We start from the raw sequence: 27,290 nt of genomic DNA, 5'->3' as shown, positions 1-27,290 counted from the left end.
CAAAACGGGGTATTACTATACAAAAACATACTATGAACATAGCAATAAGTATATAAACGACTCCAACATGGAGAAGTTATCCAAAAATGTACATAAATATCAGTACTGGGCTTAAGGCTAGACTTAAGCTAGGTATATCAATAGCCCTAACAACTCCGTAGAGTTTAAGCTAGATAAAACATGTATAAATATACATATTAATCTCGTAAGACTATGTCTTATCGTCTATGATGGACTGTCAACTGCTGTGCGAGGACCATAGGACCGAAATGGTGAATACCTGAGACGTCCTCGGTGGTGATATCTCTCAGATAGTGATTAGCAAACACCATGTCGGATTTCCAAAAACATCCCTTCATGATGGTATTTAGTGAGCAGTTACCGTGTAGCGCGAACGTGGAAGCTAAGGCTCTGATTTCGTGAGGATTTGCTGCTCTTGGAGGGTCCGGTCCAGTCCAGCCGCCTTGTAGGCGCGCAGTATGACAGTTCTAATCCATATAGATATGGTGGTACGAGAGACCTCGGTCTGACTTGTCGCCGCTAAAGGGATGAATAATCGCTTGAGATGTCGGCGCCTTGGTTTGGAACGCCTCTTAGATAGATTTTGAGAGCTCTGACTGGGCATAGAGATAAGTCCAACGTATCTTGAGATCCGAGAATCGAGGATAGTGCAGGGATATGGAATAATCTGTCTGGTTGACCTGGCAATTGATTCTTAGCGATAAAGTCCCATCGCAAACCCATGTGCACTGTGTTGTGATTGTCATCAAACTGTATCCTCTCGTAATCTAGTGCGTGAATTTCAGACATCCTGGCTGCAGTCGCTAGCGATAACAGGAAAACCGTTTTCTGTGTGAGAAGTTCAAAGTTCGTTGAATCTAACGGTTCATAACTTTCACTTGTGAGGTGTTGAAGCACTATATTTAGATCCCACGCTGGCGCGCGGAATTTCACTTTCTGATCTTCCAAACGAAAAGAGCGTAGCAAGGCGAGCAACTCTGGCGTCTTGGTTAGCTTGACACCCGTTCTCATGGTAACGACCGAACTAAGTGCGGCAAGATATGTTGACAATGTCGAGCCCTTCAAATGTTTCTTTTGACGTAGGTAACACAGATAATCAGCCACTTGTGGATGTGTAGCATCTCTCGCTGTAAATCCATTTTTGCTGCGTAGTTTTCGAAACTTTGCCACTTGTCGTCATACAAGTTACGAGTAGATTAGCGTAAAGCAAGCGTGACTGCTTTTGCCGCTCTTGTAGAATATCCTCTCTTGTTCAAACACACTTTAATACAGTCCATACGTGAAGTTGGTACACTTCTGGGTTTCCGTGCGCTTGTTTGGTGTGAGGATGTACTAGTAGATTCGAGCGCGCTTTGGTAGCTTTAGTGTTGGTTGTCCGATTTCTTGAATTAGAATGGGAAACCACGTTCTGGCCGGCCAGTAGGGCGCGACCAAAGTTAGTTGTAGCCTCTGTGTTTGTCTGATTTTCTGTAACACTTGAGGGATGAGCACTGGCGGCGGAAACGCGTACGCGTTGAGGCCTTCCCAGGATATGCTTAGAGCGTCCATTGCCCATGCTTGTGGATCCGGGACAGGTGATACGAATGTCGTTAGCTGATTGTTGAAGCAAGTGGCGAATAGGTCTACTAGCGGCGCTCCTATTTGCTTGATAATCTGTGCGAAGATTTCTGTGTGGAGCATCCATTCTGTCGGTGCCGGTAGGTGTGGCCGAGAGAGTGCGTCTGCTAGTACATTCTTGGCTCCGGGAATGTGACATGCTCTGACATGTAGGTTTAGATCGTTGATTAGATCGAACAGTTGAAAGCATACAGTCAATAGGCTTGATGATCTCGTTAAGCTTTGTTTGTTCACGTGATACGCCACTGTTGAGTTGTCGGTATGAATCATCAGATGTGCCTGTCGTAGAATGGTACTCCAATGACGTATGGCGTTGATTACCGCTTTTATCTCTAACATGTTTATATGGAGCTTGCTTTCTTGCTGATTCAATATGCCTGATGTCGTCCGGTTGGCGAGATGAGCTCCCCAACCTTGGAGCGACGCGTCTACATAGAGATGGGTTTGGAATTCCGGCTCTGTTAAATAAATGCCTTCGCAGACATTCGACCTCCTGGTCCACCATAGTAGATTAGGTCTGAGGTGTACCGGTAGACTGAATGGTTGTAGATCGTCGAGATGAGCGTTGATGAAGACCTGTAATGGGCGTAACTGTAGCCTGCCTCTTAGTGTCAAATCTTGGGCTGACGTGAGGAGACCCAATAGACTCTGCCATTGTCGTAGTGGTAACGGAGAGAGTAGCGCTGGTGGAATGGTCTGTTGGATCTTGAGCCAGCGGTCTTCTGGAACGACGATACGGTTGAGCGTCGTGATAAATTGAATGCCTAGAAACTGCAGATCTTGCGAAGGTACTAGGTCCGACTTGAGTAGATTTACTAACCATCCCAGCTGTGTTAGTAGCTTGATGATGTAGTTTAACTGTAGTTTGAGACGCTGTGGATCTTGATCTACTTGTATCCCGGCGTCGAGGTAGAACGCGCTGCGTAGCCCTTGACGATGTAGGTAGGTGACAATGGGTTTCATTACTCTTGTAAATAACCATGGGGCTGATGATATTCCGAATGGGAGTACTTTCCATTGGTAATGCAGCCCGTCCAGTGAAAATCGTAGGTATTTCTAGGATTCGGGATGTGTCGGGATGTGTAGATACGCATCTTGTAGATCTATACTGGCCATGTAATCCATGGGGCGGATTAAGTGACGTAACTGGGGTAGATGTATCATGCGAAACTTTGGTGGTTTGCGTAGATAATCTCTGTTGAACGTGCTCATGTTGTAGATGAGTCTGTATTTCTCCTTGGAGTTTTTCTTGGGTACTAGGAAAACTGGGGAGTAGAAACCTGGTTCGATGTTTACTTGATCTAGTACTTCTATGGCCTGCTTGTTCAGGAGGGAAGTAATAGCCTCTCTTAACTTTGGTAGTTGTTGTGTCTGGAAGTTGTAAGGGTTGACTGTCAGCGGAGGCGTGGCCTTTAGTTGGATACGATATCCGTGATGAAGAATGTTGGAGACATATGGGTCTTGTAACATTCCCCAGTTCTCCCAGAAAAGTTGAAGGCGTCCACCCACTTGTGACGGTTGTACTGGAACGGCTGGGGGGTGGAAGACTCCAGTCGTTCCGAACCTGACTTTCAGCATTTATAGTTGCGGGAACCTCTGGGTGCCCTGCCTCTTCCTGATCCTCCTCTGTAGTTGCCAAATGGGCGACGAAAAGAATCTCTTCCCCTGGAACTGGCTATCTTTTTATCCCGTGCTCTCCTGTAATCCAGTGAATTTAGATTTTCCTGAATATCTTTGTGAAGTCTGTCTGATGACGCTGGCTAGCGTATCCATTGACTTAATCATAAGGACTTCTCTAGAATCCTTAGTGACTTCCTTGGAGACTTTCTCTATTCCTCCGTCGAAGATGGATGGAGCAGACCACGGGGGCTGTATAGAGTGGAGCTGTAAACTGCTCACCCCAGTTGCAGGAAGCGAGGAGGCCTTGACGACGGGCTAAGGTTAAGGCTGCTGAGACTGTTGTGAGATGATCCGTAAGGAACTGCTGGTCCTTCTTCTGCATAAGTAGGGCCGAGTAAATCATTCTATCATCTTCAGATGTCGTGTCACGAAATCTGGTGATAAGAGTCTCATTGATCGTTCTAGATCTATTAAGGCCAAAGAACATTCGCCTAGTCATGGTTTCTAACTGAACCAACTTGCGATCGTCAATCTTGTAGTTCTTGTTCTTGACATCATTGATCAACTTGTAGTTGTCGTCTATGTCTTGTGCCTTGAGGAACGGTTCCATGTTGTGGGTTGAAAACTTGTTAGCATGGAACTGTGGTAAATGTGCTGTTTGGACTTTAGTGGCTTTGTGGAAGGCTGAGTCCAAATTCTTCGGTACCGCAGCAATCGGGTCGATCGGTGGTAAGGTGATGGCATCAGCATCGTCCTCCTTCATCAAATAAGTCTGCGCCGAGTTGTTACTCTTGGAAGGTGAAGAAAGGTCTACCGTATATGACCGTCTATAAGCCGAATTTTGAGGACCAAAAAAAGCCGTCTGTAGAAGGGGGTCGTCTTATCCATGAGTTACACTTTCGTCAAACTTTTTTCCAGGGGTAAAAAAACGCATCGTATCACTTCGCTTGAACAAACAACAGAAGACGACTTTGTCAGTAGAGACGTCAAATTTGCAATTAAACATCACTAGACAAGATTAATTACCATTTAAGTTATAAGTTGTTTTTGCTGGGCATTGTTTTATTTGCAGGGATTAAGATTACCGTGCGTATTTGTCTCGTACACAAAGCCGGAAATAGCAATCAGCTGTGCACACGTTTCCCTGCGAACAAGTTCAAACATGCACAATAATATAACGGGATGAATTCTATTGATTGAATAATATTATTTAACCCAAAGAAATATATCCTAGCATTGTGTAATAGTTTTTATGTAAAAAATATATAATCAACACTAAGGTTATACGGACCATCATGAACGTGGTAAGCACGTGACATGGAACGAGGCGGGTAATCAGTTTGTGATTGTTGAATGGGGTAAAATAAGCAAGCCAGTTTGTTGCTACAATAAATATGATATTTAGAGAAGCAAAATATATTATGCATTTTCTGTCAACTACACTTCGCTTCGATCCGTGAGTAGACACAATATATATGACAGTGAATTCTTTGAATAATGTGGATCGAATTTACAGTATGAGGAGGACAGTGACACGAATTTTGATGGGTTTACGGCCGATGACTTGTGAAAATCTCAGAACTCTCTTGCAGAAATGTCAGTGTTTATTGTTAGTGGACTATTTTTCTTATTGTCATATATATATAGATGAAATATGGACACTTAAATAATATATTTTGAAACAAAAGTTGACTTCAGTTTTTATTTACCGATGGTACTTTTTCTCTCCATACTCACCGATTTCACAAAATGGCGCCTCGTTGTTGATGCAAGCAGTGATCGCCGGGATATAAAAAGGAACACAAACACATGTTGCCACAATACACCGGTAATCTTTATTATGTAATATTCTCACCAACACTTACGCTGTATATCCACTTTCCAAATGGCGTCTCGTTGTTGATGCAAGCAGTGATCGTTAAAAAAAGGTAAACAAACACCGGTAATCTTTATTATGTAATATTCTCGTAATGGTGTCTCGTCGTTGATGGAACATACTTACCGGGTACTCTGGTCTCTGTTGGCCGCGACCCATCGCGGGGGGTCGGCCTATCCATGAGAGATATGATTTTGACACTGATTTTGAGGGTCAAGTTTGGGGGTCGGCTTATCCATGGGATCGGCTTATAGACGGTCATATACGGTAGGTTGTTTACCATCCAGTATCGTATCTCAGCGTCTGAGAAGATGATGCCTCCATCGTCTTCTGTAATGGGATCGTCGATAAGAGGTTGATGCTCTTGTGATGGTGGTATATATGGTTCTATCGCTGTACATGGTGACGATAAAGGAGACCTGCCTTGGGACTTCTGTGAAGACCTGTGTGAAGACCTGTGTGGAGATCGGTGTGGTGATCTATGAGGTGATCGGCGAGGTGAACGGCGAGGCGAACGATATGATCTTGGTGATCGGCCTGATGAGCTGCGTCTTGACTTTCGCGGAGACCTGTGAGGTGAACGCTGATAGCTTCGCGAAGCCCTTGAGGAATCTGCAGATGATCGTCTGGACGAAGATGATTTAGAACCTGCTACTGGTGTCCTTCGTGAAGCCCTTCGTGAAGCCTTAACTGTGTCCGGTTCTGGGGAGTGACGGCTTGACCTTTGCGAAGGCTTTCGTGAAGTCGGGGGGTCCGAGTCTGAGTCCAAGGACGACGTAGTTTTCCTTCTGGAATCTTTATATGAGTGATGATCCTCCGAGTCCGGGAAGGTGATGATCTTCTAACCCTTCGCGTGCAGGCTGTTCATCTGGGTCCTTCCTGGAGGTAGACTGTGACTTCCTTCGCGAAGGTGGCTTGGTCGTGGCCGCTACGTTGACGGAGTGTCCCTCTGGGCAGTCGTCTGCGTTGGTGCCTTCGTGAAGGTCCTTCTGGGCTGGTTGCAGTCTATAACGGTCCTCCATCATCTGCATGATCTTCTGCATCATGTCGTCTGGGATGGTCTGTGACGATGTCGTCGATGCCCTCTCTGCGAGGTTAGCGACGGGCCCCTCAGGATGATCGTCGGACATCAGTGTAGAGACATCAGGCTGCATGGCGATCTCTGCTGACGTTACTGTAGCTGACACCGGTCGCTTCTTGTGGCGTAGATCGGGTATGATGATCGGCTGGTCGTCATACAGGCCCAGTTCAGTGGCGGGGAGAATCTCAGCTGAGAAAGTTCTAGCTGGCTTCTTAGCTTTTCCCTTGGAGGTCGGCGCTGCCCTGGGGGTACGGAGTTTACGCTGTGACGAAGTCGATGCCCTCTTAGACTTCTGCTGCGAAGACGGGGAAGCAGGACGCTTCTTGGAGACGGCAGACTGCATCCCACGCCCCTCCTCCGAAGGAATCTCTAGCGGAACACCAGACGGGAGGGGGTCGTCCGACAGCAGTTGACTGGCTAGAGGGTCCGATGTATCGGCCATGACTAAGGCTTGTTTACGTGATCTATCTGCTGCACGTCTCAAGACGCAAAAACGATATTTGTTAAATGCAGAAATGGATAAATTAATACAATAACTGCAACGTGAAGTAAACGCACAAGGCGTAGTACAGCTAGGACATATTAAATGCGGATCAGCAGCAGAAAAACGTAATCTAAAAACAGTACAGATTTTCATCCACGTAAACTTAGCTGAACAATCACGGAAAACCGTGAATAAACAGTAGAATTACGAGTAATAATCAATACATATTGTTAAAGGATACTAGCTACACCTCTTTAGTAAGGAATAAGAGGTAATAAACTAAGAATAATCAAAGGATATAGTGTGCAAGGAGACACAGGCGCTCTCACATCCTGCTCACTGGGCGAAGAAGGAGAGAGTGAAGCATGTGGCCAAAGGGTGGCGCCACCTTTCCCGCTCTTGGATCAAGGGAGGCAAGTCATGGTGAGTATTAATTAGTGATTATACATTGAAGGGAGCTTCAATTAGGGAGATACAAGTGTTTCCACTATGTTCGCAAGAAGAAGAAGACAAGCAAAAGAGCATGAGTCAGGATAAGGAAAAATTTATAGGTTTCCATAATTCAGTTGTTTAATTGTTACTCAACCTCCTTTCAATAAAGTTATCTTTATCTGATTCAAATATTTGGCATACCACTACTCAAAACATGTACTGGATGTAATTCTAAAAAGACAACCATAATATTTTAAACAATACGCTTAGAACTGTCTATATAATAACTATAACCTGAATCAAAGTCTGTCTTATTTGTACATTATGCAAAAGTTTATTTATAAATGAACAAATTTTGCTTAAATCCTTTTATGAAAAGTGTGTGGATTGAGGAAAAAACTGTGCGAACTTTTATGAAATGTTCTGTTATGAAATGTTCGTTACCTCTGGTAACGAACATTTCAACCCCTTTCATTCTAAAATTAGACAACTTAAAAGGTAATGAAACAGGTTTTATATCAACATAGGCTTTAACGATCTTCAAATGAAAAAATACTAGATGAAATCACGTTGAATGTACCATATACATGCATAGTGTTAGGACGGATGAAAAAGGTACTCACCAACATCAAGAAACTTCTTCCAAACTTTTCACCGTGAAGCTCGATTTCATAAAATGGTGGTTCTCTAAGATCAACATGACATCATAAAGTCACGTGGTATTTGAAAAATGGTATCAAAAGTTCTCAAGCCATAGTTTCAATAACCTGGTAACTAACATTTCAGTAACGGATATTACATTACATGGCAAATACATCAGGAAATTACCATTACCACACACCAGCTTTGGATGTTCTTTCCCTTTTCCCACCTGACATACTTCATGGTCTAAATGTAACTTAAAATATGTGATAAATGTCTAAATTCCCTAACTTTTGGGTGGTAACGGAGATTTCACTCTTAATTTTATGCATGGGATATTTTTCATGTGTTGAGATATGTCATGCAGGGGGATGTTCTGAGCCCCAAATAATGACAAACACCATTAATTTAAACATAAACTGTATTCATTTCAAGTGAATGAGTAAGATTATGATTTGTTTTACACATGTACATGTCAATCTGAAAATCGATCACGGACATTTCTTCAAAACTGGCGACATGGCATTAAACTGAAATTATTTATCTATGAAGAACTCAGTGGCTTAACAGTTTTCAGAAAGGATACTTTGGACCGATGTTAATATGGTAATGTACTAATATCCGGGTATTTGTACACCAAATTGCAGTGAATTAAACTGCAAGATGGGGTATAGTTACCGGCGACAGTAACGAACATTTCAAATTGACCGATTATCGAAGCTATAACAAGTATACGTTTAAGTATATTGGACTGTTTATGCATGATGTATGTAGGCTAGGGTAGTACCATTATTCAGCCATACTGATAATAACATTTGCTAATTAAATTTAAGAGAATCATGGCGGCGACAGCATTTGCACCCAGTTATTGAGAATGAGTGAATTACTTAAAAAGTAGTTGAGTCCTACCGAGAGTTTATAGGCACTTCAACATGCTGCTAGGGTCATAGGCAGCAGAATGAGGTGGCAGCAGAATCTGGGAGGTTATAGGTAGAATAGCATGCTGGGACCAATTACATACTCAAGATAACAATTGAAATCACTTGGACATGTTCATGGCTATCAGTTGGCAACAGAAGTGTTACATCATGCAGGCTTGTCAAGAAACCAACAATGCTCGGAAGCGGCACTGGATTTAAAATAAAACAAATTCATGTTGTTACTGGAGTATTTGAACGGAAAAAATATCTACCCCCAAACTGTAGGAATAACACAACTAATCCTATTCAAGTGTATCCTCCAATTTGGAAGTCCCACTATTCAGTGTGTCTGTGGAATGCAAGATCTGTAAGGAACAAAACACTAGAGATTTGTGATTTCATTACTGAGGAAGACGTTGATATGTTGTTTGTAACAGAAACCTGGCTAAAACCAACAGTAGATGAAGCCAAGACTGCAGAGTTATTACCCCATGGATATGTCTTGAAGCATGTTCCTCGGACATATTCAGCAGGAGGTGGTGTGCTTGTTCTCCACAGGGAAAATATGAGAGTACAACATATTACAAGCCAGAAGAAGTATTACAAATCGTTTGAGATGCTGGAAGTAATGGTCACTCTCCCTAAGGAAACAGATTAATGTGTATTTACAGACCTCCCCCATCTAAAACTAACAGGCTGTCTTTTCCTCAGTTTATTGATGAATTTGAACCTTTTCTGGATCACATATTGCTTGAAAGGACAACTCAAGATTCTGATGACTTTAATATTCACTTGGATAATGCCTCTAGGACAGATAGCAAGACATTTATTCGTCTTCTTGATGCCCATCAGCTAGTGCAAATGATATCAAAACCCACCCAGCAGAAAGGTCATATACTGGATCTGGTGATAACAAGACGACTTGACCAAGGACATTGCTGTAGTTGACAAGCAGATGTCTGACCATTTTCTGATTACTGTGGATATTAATGTAGACAAAACCTAACCCATTAACCTAACCCATGTCGCAATCTCAAAACTATATCCACCTCAGAATTCAAAGATGACATCCTGGAATCAAGGCTTGTGATCGACTAACCAACTGAGTTAGCAGCATGCTACAATGAAACTTTAACCACGCTACTTGATAAGCATGCTCCAAAAGTGCTAAAGTTGAAATGCACCCAGACAAACTCCCCTTGGTATAATGATGAGATCAAACAAGCAAAAAACCAGAAACGCATCGATGAAAAGAGGTGGTGTAAATCCAGACTGGAAATACATCGCCAGATTTACAATGTGTCCAGGAATAAATTGAATCATCTACTTGTTAGAACGAGAGCTAAATATTCAAATGACAGGATTATTGAGAATCTTGGGAATCCTAAGATGCTGTTCTCCCATTTGAACTCACTATTAGGCAAGGCCGCGAATACTGTTCTCCAAGATACAGATACAGATAGTGACTCTGACTTAGCATCTAAATTCAGTGATTACTTCAATTCCAAGATTGAAACAATTTGTTCTGATTGGGACCGTACATCAACTTCCTGCGAAGTTGAATGTCATGAATTCCGAGGTAAGGCCCTCTCGTCATTCTCTCCTCTGACAGCAGAAGAGGTTCTTACTATTATCAGACAGTCAAAACCAACATTCCGTGATTTGGATCCGATCCCCACAAAACTGTTGTTGGAACATTTGGCGACACTGCTTCCAGCTTATCAATATGAGCTTGGAGACTGGAGTAGTCCCTCCATTTCTGAAAAAGGCTGTCATCAAGCCAACACTGAAGAAGCCCAACGCTGATGCAAATAAATTGCGCAACTACAGACCTATTTCAAATCTGCCATTTCTGGCAAAGATTCTTGAAAAGGCAGTAAATATGCTCTTAAAACATCACCTGGAAGAAAACATGCTTTGCCACACTTTCCAGTCAGCGTATAGGCATCAACACAGTACTGAAACTCTACTGTGTGTACTGAACAGCTCTGTAGATTGTGGTCAGCCTGCTGTTCTCGTCTTACTTGACTTATAAGCAGCATTCGACACCGAGAAGGCTCTTTCAGCATCTCAAACTTGAATTTGGCTTAAACGGCGTTGCTCTAGATTGGACTGACTCCTACCTCTCAGACAGATGTGAAACAGTCATAGTGCGACAGTCAAGTTCACAAAGCTGAGATATCATCTATGGTGTGCCACAAGGATCGGTCCTTGGACCCATGCATTTTTCATTGTACACAACGCAGCTCGGCAGTGAGATGGAGAAACAGGTTGTTGATCATCACTTGTATGCTGACGATACCCAGCTCTCAGACAGCCTTATTGTTCAAGACCAAAATCTATCTCTGACCAAGATTGAAAACTGCACAGAGCAGATGAAATCGAACAAACTGAAGCTAAACAAGAGCAAGACTGACACAATGCTAGTTGGAACTGGTGCCATGCTGACAAAGGTGAAAGAAACACTCCTTTCAGTTGACCAAGAAATCATTCCCTTCGTGCCTGTAGTGAAGAATCTTGGTGTTCTCATGGATTCCAATCTTACCATGGAGCAACAACTACAAGAACTTTGCAGAATATGCCATTTCCATCTCAGGAAGATTGGCACCATCAGACACCTGATAACCAAGGATGCTGCAGCAGCCGTGGTCCGCCCCCTTATATTTTCTAGGCTAGACTACTGCAATAGTTTATTGTCTGGAATATAAAAAGAATCCATTTCAAGACTTCAACGCCTACAGAACACTGCATCACGCCATAGTGACTCTTACACCCAAGTTCTCCCATATACAGCCAGTTCTAAAATCTCTACATTGGTTGCCTATTCAAGCCAGGATAGAATTTAAAGTACTAACACTTGCATATCGATGTCTATATGGTAAAGCACCACCATACCTCTGTGAGCTGATTAAGCAATACCACCCAACCAGACCACTAAGATCTGTAACTCAGCTTCTCTGTACTGTCCCAAAGTGGCGACTTAAAGGATTTGGCTACAGACGATTTCCCACTCAAGCTGCACTCCTCTGGAACTCTCTTCCAGAAGAGCTGAAAAAGCACCAAGTCTTGATGTTTTCAAGTAAGACCTAAAGACCCTGCTCTTCAAGACATACTACGACTAGTGAACTAGTCAAATTTGTAGCGCTATGAGCATACCTTCTAGGGGGGGGGTTAGCGCGTTACAAATGGACTCATTATTATTATTATTATAGTTCAGCTGCATAATGACTGTATGATGCACATGTATATTGGCTTCTACCTTTTTCTTGGGAACTTCTTTATGTTGTCTTTATTTAGTCTTTACTACAGATTCTTCACAGATTCAATGTACACAGGTTCAATGTGTTTACAGAAAGGAGATGGCGTAACTGCACATCAATTTCGTCTGAACATCTCTGTATTTCCAACATGCAAAATGAGGATGCCAGGTTATGGTGAAACAGCTACACTTCTGGCATTGGCGAACAGACAATACCAAAGGTGAATTACCACCAAACACCAATTACCCGAAAATACTCATGTGACATGAACCTATTACATCACTCTCCTATCACTTATTACAGCCAATAAACTACTTCTAGTAAAATAATTAGTTATTACTTTAAGTAAAAGATTATCTAGAAAAAGTGTGACCACATAACCAAATAGCAGCTTTACTCTTGCACATACCTGAAAGAAGAGAGACTTTTCTTGCAGTGCTGCTGTTTGGACAGCTAGTTATGTACAGTTGACAATGAAAAGTTTTTCTGCTAAAAATCTAAAAATATGGATTTCATGTGATTGCAGCGAAACTACAGGATTTATGCCAATGGTTTAATAGAGGAAGAGGATTTGCAAATACGATAATCGAATTAAACCCTCTTTTATAATTATATGTGGCATTTGGTAATGTTTTAAACGAACTCCACAACTCAGAAAACCAGAGAAGAAATGACTTTAGATCATCTATTTCATCAATGTTGTTATGTATTTGCTACCTTATATTCCAGGAAGTAGCACTCTACTCTAGAAAAAATATCACAAAATAATCAAGCACTAAATTGGTTATTGTGGTGTTTATTCATGGATGATTAAAATCTTACAAATAATATATATCTTAGTAACTTCTTTGAGTGGCATTTTAGAAGTTGGGATGTACAATGTTGAACAAACCTTATGGAAATAAAAGAAGTTGTTATCCTTAAAGTTTGTTCAGTATTATACCTTGGTAGTCATTGTCAGCACGGTGAGTGAAACTATGATAGGCTTTGACTGGCTGAGTGACAAAGTACACCTCTGCCTCAATGCACCAACTGTCAACATAACGTATAACACAAAGATTTATGTCGAATGAGTGATTCTGTTGTGCTCATTTTTAATTGAAGAACAAATATAAACAGTAACTTTGAGTATTTATTTCAGTTTATGAGTTTATGTAATTTATCAGACTATCAGTAACAAGTGGCCAATCACATGACAATATGGGTCCGGGTAGTCTGCCTTAGATCTGGGTAGTAAAAAATACTTAATTGACCCCTGTGCTTGAGTAACACAAATATCCTAACATTTTGGGCAAATATGACTGAGTAATAGTAATAATTAACTTTTTTAAGCATTGCCACCTCTTGAACAAAGTATACAAATAAAGGTTGAAATAAAGGAGGATTTGTCTCTGAGGCATTGTTGATATGCCCTCAAAATACACCATGCTGGTTGTCACAAACACTCTATGTACCTGTATAGCTACATTTTGTCGTCCAAACTTCCTTTCACTTCCAGTAGTTGTGTGTGTTTCAGCTGCTGCAACAGAATTACAATGAAATTAGAAAGGGGTCCCTTTCAATAAATGCTGCAGCTGTAATCTAAATATTAATTTGCATGTGCATTGATAAATTAGATGTTTTACTTCTTTTACCGAGCTGGTATCATATCTTTTTCAAAAACAGATTCCAAATCAAACCTCTTTTCAGGTGTCACCCTACAATCTATTTGTCTTCTAATGAGAATGATGAACTGCAAATTAACTCAATATCAGAAGCAGTCTGTTATATGTCAATACAGCAAACGGCAATGAATACCCTGTACCCAACAATAGCTGCTGTTTGGTATCTTCTTATCAATCAGTGAAAAAAGATTTTTAAGGAACTATCATGTTGTTATGTGTACAAGGTGACATCATAAACAGGGGCACAACCATGTACTGCAAATGCTACATGGTAAATGTCTTTGTTGAAAGACAAGATACGCTTCTGAGCTGAAATATATAAATAATTTTTAAGGTGGATGATTTCTTTCAATGTGAAGCAGAATGAAGAAAACCATTTTAAACACACCATCTTGTAAACTTTCTTGATGGCTATAGACGAAGGAAAATGAACATTGAAAAATTCAAATTTAAATTATATGTTCATAATGCTTATCCATCAGAAACTTCAAAGAATCCAAAATTCTGCTGCCAGATGTATCACCCACACTCATCGTCATGACCATATCACCCCAGTACTACAGTCTCTACACTGGTTCCCCATCTCTGCAAGAATTGCCTTCAAAATCCTCATTCTGACTCGTGACTGCCTCTACAATGATAACTTTCCTGACTATCTCAAACATCTCATCTGTATGTACCTCAGCGAAATCTCCGATCCTCCTCTGGCTCTCTCCTAACCCAACACAGATCTCCAAACCAACTGTCTGACCGAGCCTTCTCCTGTGCCAGCCCTAAACTGTGGAACTGTCTTCCAAAGGAAATCAGGAATACTTCATCGAAAGAAACTTTAAATCTCTGCTAAAGACCCATCTATTCACTGCTGCCTTTCTGTGAAGTTATATGAACTATTTACTTCACCAATATTGTCACAGCGCCACTGAGCATCTCTATGGTGGATATTAGGCGCTTTATAAATACATTACTATTAGGTCTTCAGACAAAAGTCTGGAAGGCCTACTGTTATTATCCGAATATTCTTCTTCTTCTTATTATTATCAATATTTGTACAAATTTTGTGACAGCTCTCCTGACCTAATCGCTTGGCCGATTTTCTTGAAACTTTCAGGGGTGATAGCCTGTATGCTGAAATTGATACATAGTCGAAAAAATCCTGAATTCCGGCTTCTGCTAAGGGCAGATAACCCAAAACGTCGAAATCTTTGAACCTCAATATCTCAAAAACTATAAGGGATAAATGGGCCAAACTTTCACTCAATGTAGACAACACCATTCCCCGTCGATTCAATACATACCGGAAGTTGGCCGGCAGGTCAAATTTTGCGCTAATTTGAAAAAAACTGATTTTTTTTTGCCGATTTTCACGTTTTGATGGTGCGTGTGTTTGAAAATCTTCTTCTCCAGAACGGCATATAGTACAATCGTGTTCGATATCATTTTAAAGCCCACACTCCGGACTACTTAAGCCCTTCCAGGCATGTCGATATCTTGAATAGTTTAAGAGTTATCACCCTTGGAATTTGGTCAATTTTTCTAAGACGCATTTTCATAGGGTTAAAAAAAAGGTCACAACTCTGTGAAAAATCAATGGATTCCATTTTCCTAAGTACCAACCTGTAGGTAATTGAATGGGAAACATTTTTGCTTCACATCATGGTTATGTAAAAATCAATAATTACGTCACCATTACGACACAAAGACAACCTTCGCGATTTTGCACATTTCCACACCTTTTTTGACAGTGCCTGTGTTTAACAATCTTCTTCTCCTGAACGGCAAATAGTACAATAGTGTTCTATATATCGTTTTAAAGCCCACACTCCGGACTACTTAGTTCGTTCAAGGCATGTCTATATCTTGAACAGTATCGGAGTTATTGCCCTAGTCAATATTTGGTCAATATTTGGCAAAACACATTTTTATAGTGTTCACAGCTCTGTGAAAACACAATGGATTTCATGTTTGAAGGTACTAAACTGTAGATAAAAAAATGTGGAACAGTTTTGCTTCACATAATTATTATGTAAAAGTCAATAGTTACGCCACAATTACGCCACAAACAGGGAGGGACATTAGGATTTTCGCATTTTGTCAGTTGTGAGATAACTAACTGAAGGAAGTGGCGATTGTTGCTAGATTTTACTGTCGCTTCCTTCACTTAGTTATCTCATTTCACAGGAAGCGACAGTAAAATCTAGCAACAATCGCCACTTCCTGGTTTTCCAGTGCCCACAGAAATAGTTCCCTCTTTAACAGGCAGTAACTCCGTTGTTCTTAGGTCTACAGTCAAAACAATTAGTGTTCTGGAATTGCCAGGATGTGGTCTCTCCAGCAATTTGCTTACCAGCCTGACTGTAACAGGAATACGCTTGTCTTTTTGACCACAACAAAATCTACAATATTTACCAGTAATCTCTTTTAGTATATGTCTGTAGATATTGCTGTATTATTTTGCTTTGTTTCACTGTCTTCCTGTTTGTTTTTGTGCAGTTTGTGAATTTTCCGTTTGTGTCAGCAGCATTGAATTAATGCCAAATTAATCTCAGGTTGGAACCCCGGCCTTTAACCGCACCACAGTAATTTTTGAATGGTTGAGTTGAGCTGAGTTGAGTTGGGCTTTACGTCACATCGGCATTATTCCAGCCATATAGTGACGAGGACAAGTGTGCATTCATAGACATTGTAAGTACAGAGTCAAAATGAGTTTTATTTAAAAAACATCTATTCATTACATTGTCATTTAAAAACAGAAAAGGTCATAGCACTAAATTTAAAAGCAGGCAATTTGTTAGTCACATTACACAGTTGCAATTTATGATACAGATAAACTTCCCTCAGGTTGTTCACTATCAGATGAGCGCTCACGCGGGAGAACAGATATCTCCTATAAAGAGACTACCACTGCAAAGCATGGTCCATGTGCAGATATGGGAGACGATGTGAATTTCAACGACAGATGTAATTGACATTGACAAGGAGCTGTCAAATCTGAGTTGGAACGTCATCCGATGCCCAAAGACATAGTTTCCCATGAATTGGCCTTTACGTTACATCGGAATTATCCTAGCCATACAGCGTCGAGAACAAGTTTGCATTAATAAACATTGTAAGTGCAGAGTCAGATATGAGTTTTATTTCAATTTTTTTTTGAATGGGTGTTTAACAAATGCACTATATGCACATACGTCTATGCGTCAGATAGCTAGGATCGTGGCGATTCCAGAACACCAATCGTTTGGACCGTAGACCCAAGGACGGCAGAGCTACGGCCAGTAAAAGAAAGAACTATACCTTCTGTGGGAACTATTTAAAAGGTACATGACCCCGCGACCCCGGCTGCATTTCACCGATCCGCTCTCGTGTCGAAAACGTGTTCTGCCTGCGTTTTGGACGCTTTCTAGCCCTTAAGTACACTTCAAACACCCGTAACTCCGAGAGTTAAAATGGACGCTCCAGCTGGCGTCCAAAGAAACAGTACAAGTGAAGGCAGCCACGGGGAGGGTATGGGGAAGTCTGAAGACCGTATGTATTGCCCAGGAGGCAATCCTAGTTATTATTATTATTATTATTATTATTTATCCTATCTCACGCAATGGATACCTGCCTGACCTTGCTTAAACAGTGTGTTTCCACTCTATGGTTGACACAAGAGAGAGAGAGAGAGAGAGAGAGAGAGAGAGAGCACTACATGAGATTTAGCATCCCAAACATAGAACTAACACCTGCGTAACTTTGGTTGTAAGGAACAAATCACCTGCAAGGGAAGTACAGTAAAACATGGATATAGCGTACAAACGGATATAGCGAACAAATTTAAAAGTCCCGTCAATAGTCCTTTATAATATCATTAAAATTATACGCGAAAAACGAACTGATTTACTACCCCCAAGACCCAAATAACGACGTGATTAGCGAACTCACTCAGTGTCAGCTCAGCCACTTAGCGGTATACATCAAGCGGCAAACATGTCCGGGAGTGAAACACTTAAGTTGTTAGTCACAGGGAAGTCAGCAAAGCTTAGATGCTTCAAAAATGTACGCAGTTTGCCAGTAACGTACAGATCAAATGCCAAGGCCTGGATGACTGGTGAATTATTCACAGAGTGGATAAAAAACCTGGAAAAGAGTATGACGAGACAAAAACGTAAGATCCTGATGTTTGTAGACAATTGTCCTGCCCATCCTGTTGTGAAACACCTGACACACGTCAAACTGGTCTTCCTTCCACCGAACACTAAGTGTTATGTCAATGTACATGTACAAGAATAAAGATTTGTAGCCTCAGCATATACATGTCTGTACATCTCTACAATCCAAGATGGCGGTCAAATGTGAATAACGAACAACGGATATAGCGAACTAAATTTCTTGGTCCCTTGGAGTTCGTTATATCCGTGTTCTACTGTAGTTTGGTTCATAAGACAAGCCACTCATTTCACACACCCTGAGCCTTCTGTGCTGGCATGTGCCATATTTCTCATACAGTCGAGCACCGTTGTGTCGAACTCTGATAACTCGATATCTCGGTAGTCTTGATATAACATCTCGGTCCCGGCAAAATCCTTCATAATTTATCATTATTCAAGCTCTTTTAAATCGATACGGATGTCTCGATATTTTGGATATCTCGATATAAAAGAAGTAAATCTTCAGTGATTTTGTAGATCTATAAAGAATTGCACTGATTTTAAATCTTACTTGTTTTATAATGATTCACATGTTAAGAATAAGTTGTAAACTTAAGTGAATCATATCACTTATGCTGTGAATTCGAAGTAAAACACAGGGGACTCCCAGCTGTTGGTTATGGAACAGTAACCTGATGTCTACAAGTCTACCTGATATTTGGGTGAGTTTCTGTCTTGTAGGAACTGTCAATTCTTGCATTACTACTTATGGACCAAACTGATAAATGAAAGCAACATCTTCTGCAATAAAATCTCTTAGATAGTGGTTTGTAAAGACTGTATTATATATCTCCAGAAATAATGCAGTGAAACCTGCCAACACCAGCACCTGTCTAATCCGGCAAACTGTCAAAACAGGCAAATAATTTTGGTCCCGCTATTTTACAACGCTATCATGATCATTAAAACATTGTCTAATCCGACACCTGTCTATTCCGTATTCCGGCACGACATTCCGGTCCCAACAAGCAATTTTAACTGTAAATAACACTGTCTAAACTAGCATGGGTATGAGCAGTGAGTCCAATCAAGGACCCATAATCCAATACACTAATTAATCTTCTTGTCACGCTAGATAATCATGAAGTAGTGATTGCGCGGTGAATTAAACACTCTAAACTGACATGGGTATAAGCAGTCCAATCAAGGTCCCTTAATCCAATACTCTCCACTCGGCAAGCCAGAACAATGTTTTGTGCTGAATAAAGAATAATTATTTGTCATTGTTTTTTATTTGTTGCACAATTACAAAAGATCAAAGGCATTATAGAGATAAAGAAGTTGGCAAGTATAATTGGCAGCCATGTTGGAAAATGATCGTAACTGTCTAATCCGACACCCTGTCTAAACCGGCATTTTATTTCGGTCCCGTGGGGTGCCGGCTTAGACAGGTTTCACTGTAGATGGGATGGAGCATTTGCATTGAAGAGCTAGAGTTCAAACTACCGGGTGGTAAGGCTCTGACCACATCTGAAGGAAGATCTTATACTGCTGCTTTGATTGCTTTGATCTGGTTGTATTGGAAAATTCTGTAGTCATGTTGGGAGATAGAAGTACAAAGAGCCTCTTATCTTTAGTTTTTCTTGATGAAGTTGTTTACAGGCAAATGCGCAGAGGTCTGACAGCACAAATGCTCTGCGCCTTCTGATCCTAGAATGACAGAGCTCGGACGTGAAACAGTCTATCTTGTTGTCCCAGAAGCTAATTCTTTGCTTTAAAATCCCATCTGAAGCTGCAATAGACTGATATATATTCATCAGAATCAAATCTGGTTCTACTGATATCAACAGCATGTATCTCTGACATTCTGGCTGCTGTGTGGAATGCCAGGAAAAATGTAATTTTCTGAATAAAATTGATATTTTATACTTATCCTGACTCATGCTTTTTGCTTGTCTTCTTCTTCTTGCAAACACAGTGGAACACTTGTATCTCCCAATTGAAGCTCCCTTCAATGTAAAATCACTAATTAGTACTCACCAAGAGTTATCTCTATCACTCTCTTTTGGCGGGAACGAGGGCGCCACCTCCCGCCACACGCCTCACTCTCTCCTTATATAGCGAGCCCAACACTTGAATTTTCAGGGAAATCCAAAATGTTATGTGGGGAGGATGGGAGGGCGAACTACATGAGTCAGGATAAGTATAAAATATCAATTTTATTCAGAAAATTACATATTTTTCCTTATCCTGACTCATGCTTTTTGCTTGTAGAATCCTACGGATACGGAGGTGGGAATACAGAATACTTTGGATTTAGATCATTAGTGATTTGATAACTGTAATAACTGTAATAACCCCTATGGGAACTTCATAAAGGAACTGAATTGATAAATTCCTGCTGTTAAACTTATCAGCTGCCATATATGGGTTACTACAATATATAGATATTATGATAAACATAAATAAAGTATGATGTCTTTCAGTGGCATTTAGAAGTTGTACATTGATGTCCAAGATATTTTTATGGATAAAACTTCTTTTTTAATTTCTCTCACAACGTTTCGAGATTATTCAGGGTCCCTTCATCAGGTGAACTGATGAAGGGACCTGGAATGGTCTCAAACGCTAGAGAGAAATTAAAAAGAAGTTTTATCCATAAAAATATCTTGGACATAAATAAAGTATTTATAACATGAATACTATGCTTAAGACTAATATAGACTTAAGCTTGATAATATAATAGCATAAACTTCATAGAGTTGTTAGCTAATGATATTATTGTGATATAATCAACATAGTACTGAGCTTAAGATAGTGATTAAACTTAAGCTATAATATATACAATAGCATAAACTTCATGGAGTTATTAGCTATATAGTACTGTTATGAAATAAGCAGTAAAAATCTCGTAAGAAAGACTTATCTTCTCCGAGGGACTGTCAACTGCTGTGCGAGGACCATGGGACCGAAATGGTGAATACCTGAGACGTCCTCGGTGGTGATATCTCTCAGATAGTGGTTGGCAAACACCATATCGGATCTCCAGAAGCAGCCCTCCATGATGGTATTCAAAGAGCAGTTGCCGTGTAGAGCAAGTGTTGAAGCTAGGGCTCTAATTTCATATGGATTAGATGCTCTTGGAGGGTCGAGTCCTGCAGCCTTGTAGGCACGTAGTATGACAGTCCTGATCCATATCGAGATAGTTGTAAGTGAGACTTCAGTCTGTGTAGCTATCAATAGAGGGATGAATAAAAGTTTGAGTTTTTTTGTCGTCTTGTTTTGGATCGCCTTAGATATATTTTCAGTGCTCTGACTGGGCATAATGATAGGTCCAGTGTATCATGAGGTCCGAGAATTGATGAGAGAGCTGGGACGTGGAATAATCTGTCTGGTTGACCTGGTAACTGGTTCTTAGCGATGAAATCCCAGCGTAGTCCCATATGCACGATGTTGTGATTATCATCAAAGCGTGTTCTCTCGTAATCTAGTGCGTGAATCTCTGACATCCTGGCTGCTGTTGCTAGGGATAACAGGAACAAATTTTTCTGTGTCAGAAATTCGAATGATGTTGATTCCAGTGGTTCATATGCCTCACTTGTGAGGTGTTGGAGCACTACACTTGGGTCCCATGCTGGAGCGCTAAACCTCGGTTTCTGATCCTCCAATCGAAATGCACGTAGTAAGGCGAGTAACTCTGGGGTTTTCGTCAACACCCGTTCTCATAGTTATGACGGAGCTAAAGCTGCAAGATATGTTGATAATGTTGAGCCTTTTAGACGCTTAGTCTGTCGTAGGTAACATAAGTAGTCAGCCACTTGTGGATGTGTAGCATATCTAGCTGTAAATCCTTTCTTTGCAGCATAATTTTCAAACTGTGCCACTTGTCATCGTACAAGTTACGAGTGGAGTTACGTAAGGCAAGCGTGACTGCTTTCGCCGCTCTGGCTGAATAACCTCTCTTATTTAGACACGCCTTCATACAGACCATACGTGAAGTTGGAATGCTTCTGGCTTTCCGTGCGCTTGTTTGGTGTGAGGATGTATTAGTAGATTCGAGCGCTTTGGAAGTTGTAGTATTGGTTGTCCGATTTCTTGAATAAGAGTTGGAAACCACGTTCTCGCTGGCCAGTAGGGCGCGACCAAAATCATTTGGAAGCTCCGAGTTTGCTTGATTTTCTGTAACACCTGTGGGATTAACGCTGGCGGCGGGAACGCGTACGCGTTGAGTCCTTCCCACGATATGCTTAGTGCGTCTGTTGCCAATGCTAGTGGGTCTGGAACTGGTGATACGAATGTTGTCAGCTGATTGTTGAAGCGAGTGGCAAATAGGTCTATTAGTGGAGCTCCTATTTTCTTGATAATTTGAGCGAATATCTCTGTATGGAGCATCCATTCTGTCAGCGATGGTAGGTGTGGCCGAGAGAGAGCGTCTGCTATTACATTCTTTGCTCCTGGAATGTGACATGCTCTGACATGTATGTTGAGATTGTCGATTAGATCGAACAATTGAAAACATAGAGTCAATAGGTTCGGGGACCTGGTTGAGCCTTGTTTGTTCACATAAAACGCCACTGCTTAGACCTAGGCAGGAGATGCTTCGCATGTCCGTTGCCCCTGTGTTATTTGTTGAACCTTGTGGGGAAGAGAACTCTTCAAGGTTCAACCTTCTCTTATATGATCTGTTTGAAGATCTTTAAATATAGCATCCAGTCTGTTGAGACGCTGCGTTGAACACGATAGTGTACTGCTAACACATTCTTGGTTCTTTATCACAGCTGACATATTGTTGTCAAGATATGGTTCCACTCTAGGAGAGATGCTTCCCCATAGAGATGCGTCTTGTACTATGACTCCGCTAATTAGGTGCGTCTGCAACCCTCCTCGCACGGAGTTTACCATATATAGATATGAATTATAACCTGTCCGTATCGTCCGGTTGTACATTCATGAAGACCAGTAGTGGGCGTAATTATAATTCTCTCTGCATTCCATGTCTTGTGCTGAAGAGCGAACCCCAACAGATTCCACCACTTCGTAGTAAAAACGGAGAGAGTAGTGCTTGAGATACAAGAACTTGTATCTATATCCTACGAACTTAACACCCTTGAAACTTCATGTAAAAATCGCCTGACTGCCGTGCCCTCGTCCTTACTTGACAGGGGAGGTCTCTAACCTCGTGAATGCAGCCTAATCAAGATGCGCGCTGTGATGTCACCGGTGTAGCAGGAAAAGGAACCTTGTATAATCTAGTGCCGTCGTTGATATATTTAATCAATCGTCGGTCTTGTCCGTAACTTTCCAAAGTTACACGAGTGACCATGTGTGTCGAGAGTTAATGCTAAACGCTCGAATATTTCGCCGCAAAATACCTCTCCCTGTAATATCAATGCTGGGTAGGTTATTTTCCTGGCTGCTGTGAATGTAACTTCAGTCTTGAAGATAATGCCGTCGTCTTTATATATAGGCTCAATAAAACTTGTACGTTGTCAGCTTGTAGACTGCATACATCAATGCAGCGTCATAATAGTAGAATTAATGCTGAACTTGTTGTACATTTTTCCTCTCAGGAAATCGTTGACGATTATGTGTTTTACTCGCTGTAACAAGGCTGCTGCTCAATTTCATATTGAAATTGTCTGCAGATCTGTCCGAAGGTGAAGATCTCTATGATGTCATAAATCTACTAATGTAGATATATCAATCTATGTGAATCCCATCCTGGATACCGACTGATGGTCCATGCTAGTGATGAATTGTGACACCAAGTATCTTTCTTGTAGTGTATTATCTATCTTCCGTCTGTGTACCGAAGAAGATATTTCCATTCTAGGATGATGCTATATCATGTCCTAGTTGTATGATCTTGACGATCTGCATAGTGGTCAACTTGGTGTGACTGTATGGCGCCTTGCATGTAGATAATCGTTTCGTAGTCCGGGATTTCCTACCTCGCAATATATACGGAAATGGTGATTCCTGTGATGATTTGCGAAACGTCGTTGATGCCCTTGATATAGGTAGTCGGCCTGAAGATCCTTAATTAGGCTCTTCATCTGTAAATAGTACTTCGCGTAACTTATATAACGTTCTGTTAAAAAGTTAAGTACTGCGACATCTCTGTCTTGTGGATGTCCGTGCGAATACCTTCGCGCAGGCTCGGTAATGACATATAGCATTCTGTTGATAATATAAATACAGCGACGTTTCTGCGTTGTAAATGGCCTGTGCGAATGCCTTCAGTTGATAGACAAGTACTGCGATGTCTCTGCTTCGCTGGATACCTGTGTGTAAATCGGCGAGGGGGATCGACGCGGTGAATAGCCCGACGAACTGTGCTTGTAGGGTGACCTGTAGCTTCGAGAAGGTCCTAGTGAATCCCTTGACGAACTATAGGACGAAGATGTCTTGTAAACTGTAGCTGACGTCCTTCGCGAAGGGCTTCGCGAAGGCTCATCTGAGTCCGTACTTGGGAAGTGGTGACTGACTGAGGTGGAGTCCTTGATGATCTGTAAGTAGATCGATAAGGTGATCGATGAGGCGATGGATAAGGAGATCGGCGAGTAGAGTAATGTGGTGAACGGACTGACGAGAGGCGTTTATAAGGTGACCTTCACGGAGACTTCCTTGGCGAACGCTGGTAGCTTTGCGAAGCTCTCGGTGAATCCCTTAATGATCTTCTATATGACTTGGAGCCACTTAACCTTCGTGAAGGCCTTCGTGAAGGTTGAGAGTCTGAGTCGGAGTCATGGGATGAGAGGATCTTGCTTCGCGAACGTCCTCTCTCATCAAGGTCCGACGTAGGTGATATAGTCATCCTCCATGAAGCCTTCCGTGACTGCTTAGGATCGGGGTCCTTCATGCAGGCGGGCTGGGTCGCCCTTCACGGAGGCTTAGTCATCCTCCGTGAAGCCTTCCGTGACTGCTTAGGAACGGGGTCCTTCATGCAGGCGTGCTGGGTCGCCCTTCACGGAGGCTTAGTCATCCTCCGTGAAGCCTTCCATGACTGCTTAGGATCGGGGTCCTTCATGTAGGCGGGCTGGGTCGCCCTACGCGGAGACGTGCAAACAGGCTGGGTCGCCCTACACGGAGACGTGCAAACGGGCTGGGTCGCCCTACACGGAGGTATGGGGGTGGGCTGGGTCGCCCGTGGCTCTAACGCCTCCGTAGACCATAGCGATCTACCATCAACTTCATTATGTGGTTCATCAGGTCGTCTGGGACGGTCTGCGCTGAAGTAGATGCTGCCTCTACGATGGTAGCGAAGGGACCTTCAGGAAGATTCTCTGACATCAGTGTAGGTGCCTCAGCCTCCGTGCTGATCTGCGCTGATGTTATAGTTGCCGACACTGGCCGCTTCTTCCGCCGTACATCTGGTATGATGATCGGATCATACAGGCCCAACTCTGCAACGGGAACAATCTCGGCTGAGAAAGTACTACTGGACTTCGTTGATTTCCCCTTCGACGTGGATGTAGCCCTGGGGGTGCGGAGTCTGCGTTGTGACAAGGTGGAAGCCTTCCTAGTCTTTGGCTGCTACGACGGGATGTCCGACAGCAGTTGACAGGGTAAGGGCTCTGGTGTATTAGGCAAGGCTAAAATACTGTTTACGTGACCTATCTGCTGCACGTCTCAAGACGCAAAATAAATATTTATCAAAAGCAGAATTGGATAAATTAGTACAATAATTGCAACGTGAAACAGTAGAGCATGGCGTAGTACAACTAGGCCATATTAAATGCGGGTCAGCAGCAGAAAAACGTAATTTACAAATAGTGCAGATTTTATTTTATTTTATTTTTTCAATGCAATCTACTGAACAAACACGGAGTCCCGTGAATAAAACAGTAGAAACACGAATAAATATCAATGCATTATGTTGAAGGATACTAGCTACACCTCTATAGAAGTCTATGAGAGGTAAATAACTAAAAATAAACAAAGGATATAATGTGTAGGGAGACACAGGCGCTCTCACATCCTGCTCACTGGGCGAAGAAGGAGAGAGTGAGGCATGTGGCGGGAAGTGGCGCCCTCGTTCCCGCCAAAAGAGAGGGATAGAGATAACTCTTGGTGAGTACTAATTAGTGATTTTACATTGAAGGGAGCTTCAATTGGGAGATACAAGTGTTCCACTGTGTTCGCGAGAAGAAGACAAGCAAAAAGCATGAGTCAGGATAAGGAAAAATATAAGGTCTTCTGAGTTACCAGTTTAATATCTATCTGCTGTAAAGGTTCATAAGATGTTGGAAAACTATTTTTAGATTCCACGCTGGTCTTCGAAATATCTTCTATTTATCACAGCAAAAATAACTTCGTTTCCATTTTTGCGGAAACCTAATGGATACTGGGTAATGTACGTTTCCGCTAGGTTTCAGCATCCGGAAACAGACAATGTGAGTTTCCGCGTAGTTTACAAAACTGAAACTAACAAATCTAGGTTTCCGTCTGATTTCTACAACTGAAACTGTCATTATGAGTTTCCATTTAGTTTCAGGTCGCTGAAAGATTCATAGCAAAATGACTTAGTTTCCGTTGTTGCGGAAACCTATTGGATACTGGGTAATGTAGGTTTCAGCTAGGTTTCTGTACCGAAACTAACAATTCTGTTGATTTCAGCTTAGATGAAATGGCAAACTTAGCTTTGTGTTGTTCCATTGGGGGCTATATTAATTTACTGTTACACTTGTAAAATAATTTCTATATACAGTATCCAGCTTGGGTCCATGCAGGGAGGAAAAGCAATAGCCCATTTTTATACTGTACTGTTAAAGTGTTTATGGTTATATGTTTTAGTGTACATTTGTGATAGACTAGTTATTTTACTGTCTTTTCAAGACAGGTAAAAATTTTTATATATGCACACATTTAAATTTCCAAGGTTAGTTTCAGCGACTGGAAACTACCGAAGCCAACAAAGTTAGTTTCCAGAAACGGAAATTTAAAGTAAAGTATGACTGGTAGTTTCCATTGCATAAAGCAGCTGGAAACCATCATTGATGGGACCGCCAATGAAACGAATCTAACTAAATTACTCCATATATACCAGTATATACAGCATATAACCGACATTAACCTACGCTTAAACTGTCTATGTATTCCATGTATATAAGTTTCAGTTTAGTGATCTCAGTGTTTTTTGTACACCAGAATTCAAATAAAAGATACTGTCACATGAAAGAAGAATAATTTCAGGAAAAGTTAAACCATATTACGGAAACTTAAGATTCTACTTTGTCTCCTTAACGATTTGTTAGGTACACTCACAGATGCCTTAAACTTTTAAATTACTGAAGAACCGTAAGGCTCCATTAGGTTTCAGTTACCCATTGGCTTTTCATTTGTTTTTCTCAAAGTGATACATACTAACACAACTAACTGGGAGTGGTTATGCACATTACACATATCTGTACTAAAAGGACAATAATTTCGTAAATGTCCAATAAAGAACATAATACAGGCTTCAACAAATTACACAGTAGACTTATAGATATAAAATATGTTTAAGTTTAACGCCATCTGCCTGTGGTGAAAAATGTTGGGATT

General features: G+C 41.4%; 1 protein-coding gene across 1 annotated transcript in view; it reads right to left on the bottom strand.

The window, feature by feature from the left end:
- The window catches only part of LOC124253643 (protein SMG7-like), a 297,643-nt gene that overhangs the window by 150,429 nt on the left and 119,924 nt on the right, over nt 1-27,290 (bottom strand). Inside the window, exon 17 of the mRNA XM_046687453.1 lies at nt 13,408-13,472. Coding sequence (XP_046543409.1) covers nt 13,408-13,472 — 65 coding nt within the window. The remainder of the gene's footprint in view (nt 1-13,407; nt 13,473-27,290) is intronic.

The sequence above is a fragment of the Haliotis rubra genome, unplaced genomic scaffold (genome assembly GCF_003918875.1).
Source record: "Haliotis rubra isolate DU_JTF1 unplaced genomic scaffold, ASM391887v1 Scf548, whole genome shotgun sequence".
Classification (NCBI taxonomy): Eukaryota; Metazoa; Mollusca; class Gastropoda; order Lepetellida; family Haliotidae; genus Haliotis; species Haliotis rubra.
The sequence above is the reverse complement of the archived record's forward strand: the minus strand, read 5'-3'. Positions and strand labels throughout refer to the sequence as shown.